This window comes from Lactuca virosa, chromosome 9, assembly GCF_052849685.1.
Source record: "Lactuca virosa cultivar CGN04683 chromosome 9, Lactuca_virosa_CGN04683_v6, whole genome shotgun sequence".
Taxonomy (NCBI): domain Eukaryota; kingdom Viridiplantae; phylum Streptophyta; class Magnoliopsida; order Asterales; family Asteraceae; genus Lactuca; species Lactuca virosa.
In genome coordinates, this window is record NC_136434.1 from 275,720,029 (window position 1) to 275,727,345 (window position 7,317).

The 7,317-nt window shown below is 37.0% G+C and overlaps 1 protein-coding gene across 1 annotated transcript; it reads left to right on the forward strand.

Moving 5' to 3' along the window:
- The first annotated feature begins 239 nt into the window (after positions 1-239).
- On the forward strand, positions 240-2,256 carry LOC145140556 (uncharacterized). The gene is made up of 5 exons (XM_079074006.1): positions 240-362; positions 488-1,206; positions 1,312-1,435; positions 1,555-2,002; positions 2,084-2,256. Exons 1-5 carry the CDS (start codon positions 240-242, stop codon positions 2,254-2,256), a joined length of 1,587 nt encoding a protein of 528 aa, XP_078930132.1.
- Positions 2,257-7,317: the final 5,061 nt, after the last annotated feature.

The following is a 7,317-nucleotide window of genomic DNA, read 5'->3' on the forward strand; positions in this document are numbered from 1 at the left end:
AGCACAGACTCTTCAGAAACAGAATCTGCAGAATCAACTAAGGGTGGAGACGAAACAGAAAAGACTCTTAGAGAGTGGGCCACTCCAGAAGTCACTAAGCAGCCCTCTACATTACTTTTCTAGAAGCCTAGAACTTTGAGTTGAAATCTGGGCTGATACATCTTCTTCCCACGTTCAAAGGTTTGGAAAACAAAAACCCAAATAAATTCCTCAAGGAATTTCATGTGGTTTCTTCAGGAATGAAGCGATATGATGTCACTGAAGATCAGATAAAGTTAAGGGCATTCCCCTTTTCACTTCAAGATTCAATAAGAGAATGGATATATGAACTCCCATCTGGTTCCATCACCACTTGGACAGAAGTTGCTAAGATGTTTTAGAAAAATATTTTCCAAAAACGCGAGTTTCCAGTCTCAAAAGAGAAATCCTTGGGATCAAAAAAGGAAAAAGATAAGCTTTATACACTTACTGGGAAATATTTAAAAAGCTTCTGGTTCCGTGTCCACAACATGGTATCGGTGATTATCAGCTCTACATGTTCTTCTATGAAGGTCTGACACCCATTGAGAGGCGCTTGATAAATGCTTCCTGTGGTGGTTCCCTAGGTGATATCACACCAATAGAAATTCAGGAGTTGATCGAGAAGCTGGCAATAGAGTCAAAACATTCTGGAAAAAAAGACGAGTGGTATCCAGATCAACCAAGGGGAGTCAAAGAAGTCAGCAATGCCCATCTGAAGTCTCAGATTTTTGAACTGACAAAAGCTTTTCTGCTTCTGACGAAAGAAAAAGCCGTTGCGAAAAAACAATGTGGAATCTGCTTGAAGACGGACCATCCTACTGATATGTGTCCAATTTTGCGAGAGGATGTTGCTCCAGTCAAAGGCTTCGGAGGATACCAGCAACATAAAAACTTTAATCAGCCTCCTAAGTTTTATCAAAACAATAATTTTCAGCAGAAACAACAATATCAGATGCCACCCGGATTCCAACTGCAGCGAAATTATCAGGAACCAAATTACCAGCCCGACTTCCAAAATCCGAATCAACAAAAGTTTCAGAGTATGAATTATCAGAATCAATCTTCAAATCAGCAACCCAACAATTCCAGTGTGACCTTAGAAGATATAGTGAAGAGTCTCGCCACGAGAACCCAAGCATTCCAGACAGAAACCACAACTAGTATCAAGAATCTGGAACAACAGGTGTCTCAACTTGCCACTTCTGTGGGTCGTCTGGAATCTCAAGGAAAGTTACCGGGACTCATAAAAAATAATCCAAAGCACAATGTGAGTGCTATTTCCTTGAGAAGTGGGAAAAGTTATGGAGGCCCAAGCGCATCTGAACCAGTCGAAGCTGAAGAAGAATTTGTAGAAGTTCTGGTTGAAGCAGAAGATGTAAAAGAAACAGAAAAAGAAGTGGAAGAGTATGAGGAGGTATTGGTTGAAGAAGAACTGAAAAGCTGAAAGAAAAAGAAACTCCAACACCAGTGAAATATTGCTTGATTTGGGGTTTAATTTCGAAAGCTGGTGAAAATATTTCTGCCATTTTGCAGAAAGGTTTGCCTCCAAAGTGCAAGGATCCAGGGATTTTCTCGATTCCTTTTAAATTGGGTAACCTTAATTCTCCAAAAGCCATGCTTGACTTAGGAGCCTTAGTCAATGTCCTTCACTGTTCTATTTTTGAAAAATTAAAAATGGGAACTTTTCAAAATACCAGGACAATTATCCAGTTGGCTGACCATTCGACAGTACACCCAAAAGGTGTGCTGGAGGATGTTCTTGTCCAAGTGGATAATTTGTTCTTTCCCGCTGATTTTTATATATTTGACATGGGTGATTTAGACGTATCAGATACAAATTCTATCATTTTGGGATGGCCATTTATTAAAACTACAAAAACAAAAGTAGATGTTTTTAATGGCATGATTTCAGTGGAGTTTGATGAGGAAGTGGTTAATTTTAAAATTAATGATGATAATTTTCCTTCTGATAATATTTCTGGTAATTATCTGGGTACTAGCAATCCTTTGTCTGAGGGTTCCTGTAAGTTTTCTTATATCTCTGTGCAAGGAATATTTGTAGATATGAATTTATCAGACACATCCGTGGAGTTGAAAAAGGGAAATCTTTGGGAAAAAGAAGGAAAATTAACTGCTAAAAAGAAGTTATATGAAGGGTCGAGATGGAGCTGTTTAGAGATACGCTTGGGGAGGAAGAAAAGAGGATTTCTGGAAAAAGGATTCAAGAAAAAGTGATGATTTCTGTTGAGAAAGTTTTTGAAAAGAAAATTCTGAAAAGAAAAGAATCTGAAGAATTTAAAGAGAAGATTTCTGGAAAGAAAAGGAAGATCAGAAAACGAAAGAAGTTTGAAAATCAGAACAACTTATCTGAAGACAATATGAAGTCTTTTCTGTTTGCCGAACAAGTTCCAGATCCACCCATATTGCCATATTTGAAGGGATCTGGAGTGACAAGGAAGAGAGTTGAGCTTCAAAGAAGTCCCAACCACACGAGTTAATAAATCTAGTTGGGCAAAGTCGAGCCAACGACATTAAATATGGACGGCTTCCGGGAGGCAACCCGAGGAGTAGTTTTAGTTTTTTTACGCTTTCAATAAAGAGATGGCCGTAGTTCCAAGCAATCTTGGAGAAATCAGAGAATCGACAGAGTTGCTGAAATTTAGATTTTTCGCCACAACTTCGTCAAAATCAGAATTTCTGCAAACTTATCAGGTACATTCATTCCTAGCTGCACCATTTTGATTTTATATGCTTTATTGAGCTGTTCATTCCTCTTTGAGCATTAAAGACAATGCTTTATTTTTCGTTTTGCATTTTATTTTCTGCATTGCATTTGCATATAAAAAATTCGAAAAATCCAAAAAAAAAAATATTTTCCTATTTATTTTCTTCTACATTCATAAAAAGTAAAAAACCTAAAATATTTTATTTATAGTTATTTTTAGTTTTTTTTTCTGAATTTAAAAAATCTTAAAAATTAAAAAATTTGAATTGTTTTTACATAAGATGAGGATATCTTTTTACATTCGATAGCTCTGTTAAGATGAAGTGTGATAGTAACCGAAAATAACATTCTCATTACATTCAATTTTAGAATTATCTGTTCAAGTGCTTTAAATGATTTTCGATATGTACCAACATACGAGTCAGATAATTTTTACAATGGAAGTGTGGGATGGAAAAAGCAAACAGTGTTTTAGAAATAGTTTCCTTAAATGTCTTAAAAAGAACCTAGATTGGATAACCATCATCATTCCTTAAAGTACTGAACCTTACAGTTTCTGCACCTTTTGAGGTTAGGAGGGAACTCTTGTTATAGCCACATTTGATTATCATTTTTGAAGTTTTTAAGATATTGTGGGCCTCAAAGTAAAATTCATGCCCAGTCAATATATATGTTAGAAATGGTATATCAAGAAACTTGAAGAAATCTGAAATTCAAAGTTAAATCCAAGTCAAGTTCAATTCAAAATCAAGAAGTAAGAAAGTTAAATCTGAAGAGTTGATCAAGACAAAGAAGATGTGTGGTATAATGAGATTGATCCCTTGATAGTAGAATCATAGGGTAAGCTTGAATTTTCTGTCCATAATGGAGCTTACCGCGTTTACTGGACAAGTTCGGAAAAAGGAGGATTTGGTCAAACTAAGCTTTTATAAATGATTTTTCATGAAATTATTTTTAAAAATACATTGTTTTCACAAATTTAAATCGGCGTAAAAGTTATTTGCTTAAGCTTGGTTTGACTTATTAAATATGAATTCTGAATCTGCAATAAAAGTATTGAGACTGTTGTCTAGGTAGTGATTTCATTTGATAGATGCCATTTTCTGCATCTTTTAGGATAGTTTTTATTATCATTTAGCATCATATTTTGTACGTTTGCATGTCATTTGTTTTAATGATGTTCAACTCATGTATTTTATTAGAATTCCCGTACTGCTAGCATTTTTTGTGTCAATTTAAGATAGTTCGAGTGAAGCACTACTTTGGGATCTTTTGGATGCATATTTGGATCGTAAATGGAGATGGAACTGAAGGAGAATGTTGAGAAATTCTTAGAAGATGTTTTGGTCAAGAAACATTCAATCGAATTGATCATACGAAGACAAATTGCTACAATCTGAAGCTAAAGGATGTTGCTGGCAACTTTGACCCCTTGTCAGTATTTTAAGCATATCTTATGAACCGTAACTAAGATTGATGAGATTAAAAATGATACGAAAACTAGACAAAATTTTGGACGACTTTCATGTTTGTGGAAAAGGCCAAAAATGTGACCAGATAGGCAAAATATGTGATCGCATGTTTTTTCTGCGGTCACATTTTTGCCACGAAGTTTCCCAGGGTCAAAATAAGTTATCTGGAAGTCATCTGAAGAAAAAACCCAAAACCTGCAATCACGTATAGCATACATGCGATCGCATAAATGACCCAAAGTTCCAGAAACATCGAAAATAGCATCCTACATAATTTAGGGGCAAATCTGGAAAACATTCAAAACCTGCGATCACATATAACCAACCTACAATCGCATCTTTCGGTTTCTTTCTTTAGAAGTTTCTGTCTCGCATATAAATATGACCCTCATTATCATATTCGGGGGTTAGACAATTCCAGGCGGTCGAATACCCTTCTAAGACGATTTCTGACATCTTTCAGCCATTTTCGTAGATCTAAAGCCACGGATCATCTCATTCGTTTAGTTTATCTAGATTTATCAGTAAATGTTTCTTTTTATTAGTTTAGTTTCATTTTTAGCTATGTCTGGCTAAACCTTAGTTTTCAGTTCTGCATAGAATAGTACTTTTTATGTGATTATTTTTCAGATATGTTTTTCGTTTTGTGTTTCTGTCTAGATTTTCCAGTTTTAAGCTTAACGAATTTTTGACTTTTAATTCGTGTTAGTCTGATCACCTAGCTAGGGTTTTATCATTTCAGGTAATCAGTTAATAGAAACCATAATTGTTCTTGTCAACTGGTAAAAGTAACAAGTATCAGATTGGTTCCATGTTTGGGATTTAACTCTGATATAAACTGAAAAAATCATACCTTTACGCTTCTGAGCTTGTGAGAAGTATTGGATATTGCTGGGAATTTTATACAGATCATAAAGCTGCTTTTATGATTTAATTAAGAGCTTATTAAATTGAATGGTAAAAAGTTAGGGTTAATTCAAAGAGCTTGTTTTGATTAACTAATTTAGGTAAAATAGATTATACTAGAGCTTGTTAGTTTTTCTCAGTACCAGATTAGATAGAACGTATTTTGGATAACCAGATCTGAACTGATTGCATGATTATGAAAGTCGCAGGAGAACTGAAATCGTTTTTATTATTTATTTTCGTTTAATTTATTTTCACTGCGTTTTTTTGGTTTTTAGTTTAATTCACCCCCCCCCCCTTTTATATTTCTGTTTCTTGTCTAGACTGTGCCTGATGCAAAAAGGCATTGACTTTTAGACTGTATCCTTGAGGATTCGACCCTGCTTCCCTATGCTATATTTTTAGTGCAACCAACAATGATTAATTTATTGGTTTAAATCGGGTGCGACTACCGATCTAACAATCATTATCATGCTTATACGTATGTATTGCTGTTTAGGATCGTTCCTTATGAACGGTATTAGTGCGTTGGTTTTATTCGATTCAGGAGTTGCCTGATCTTTTGTATCTCTTGCGCTTAGAAAGAGGTTGGACGATGTTCCGGGAGAGTTGGATTACCTACTAGAGGTTAAGATTGCTGATGACCGCCCGGTTCGAGTGTCAAGGGTTCATTGAGGATGTACTTTCGAGTTGTTTAGTGAGTAATATGTGATTGATTTGGTTCCTATTCCCATGAAGGAAAGCAAGGCCATTGTGGGGAGGGATTTGTTGAGCCCTAATGGGGCGATGATTGATTGCGGGCTTCAGTTGGTACGTGTTCGAGCTGCAAATGGGGGAGACTTGGTGATCCATGGCGAGGGTGCTCATCGTTGGCTGGCCCTCTGTACGGCAGCAAGGGATAGGCGTTATCTTCAACAGGGATGTTCCGGGTTTGTGGCCTATGTGATGGATACCCGGGAGAAGGGTGAGGTGAATGTGGATGATGTACCGATTGTTCGGGAATACCTGGATGCGTTGCCGGAGGATTTGTCGGGAGTGCCTCCGCAGAGGCAGGTGGAGTTTCAGATTGACTTGGTTCTAGGTGCGGCTCCGATAGCCAAATCACCTTATCGGTTAGCACCTCTAGAGATGTAGGAGTTGTCTACACAACTACATGAGCTGTTAGACAAGGGATTTATTCGGCCAAGTAGCTCACCATCGGGAGTGCCGATCTTATTTGTGAAAAAGAAGGATGGGTGGCATCTGATGTGTATCGACTATCGGGAGCTGAATAAGCTAACAGTGAAGAACCGTTACTCGCTCCCGAGGATCGACGGCTTATTTGATCAGCTTTAGGGTGCATCTTGGTTTTTAAAGATTAATCTGTGTTTGGGTTATCACCAAGTGAGGGTCAGAGAGGAGGATATACAAAAGACAACGTTCTACATTCATTATGGTCATTATGAGTTCATGGTGATGCCCTTCGGGCTCACCAATGCTCCAGCTGTGTTCATGGACCTCATTAATTGCGTCTGCAGGCCTGTGCCAGATCGGTTAGTGATTATATTTATCGATGATATCCTAGTCAATTCCAAGAATTAGGAACATCATGAGGATTATCTGAGGGAAGTATTGGAGACTTTGAGGAGGGAGAAGTTGTTAGCGAAGTTCTCTAAGTGCGAGTTTTGGTTGCGCGAGGTGTAGTTTCTGGGATACCTTGTCAATCAGAACGATATTCTGGTCGATCCTGTTGGATAAGGTGTCTAAGTCCATAACTTATTTGGTATATACTTGACCCGACCCGGCATGGTCCATTTGGGTTGCACTTCACCCGAACTATTTATATGGATAACATTATGAGAAGAGTATATTTGCGGCTTATTAATATATTATAAGTTATAATATATTAATATGAAATTGTATTATTTAATTAGTATTGGTCTTAAATTAATTATGAATTAATTTAGTGATCAAATGGTGACTAATTAAACATGGGCTATTATATTTATATAGTGTGGGCTAACACTCATTATGGTAATGGGCTAAGCTTATATGGGAGTCCATGGATGATCCATGGAGCTCTTAACCCATGGATCCTTGGAAAGGAAAAGACATGGGTTATTAGGGTTTACCCTAATCATGTGCACTATATAAACAAGCTTGTGATGCATGAAATGACACCCTAGTGTGTGTGAAGAAAGGTGGCCGATTTCT

What these genes read in the sequence shown, in the direction of transcription:
- LOC145140556 (XM_079074006.1), top strand. Translation starts at nt 240, where the DNA reads ATGAAGCGATATGATGTCACTGAAGATCAGATAAAGTTAAGGGCATTC. An exon ending in CCATCACCACTTGGACAGAA is followed by an intron (nt 363 to 487) that starts GTTGCTAAGATG and finishes ATATTTAAAAAG; the next exon opens with CTTCTGGTTCCGTGTCCACA. An exon ending in AAGTGGAAGAGTATGAGGAG is followed by an intron (nt 1,436 to 1,554) that starts GTATTGGTTGAA and finishes GCCATTTTGCAG; the next exon opens with AAAGGTTTGCCTCCAAAGTG.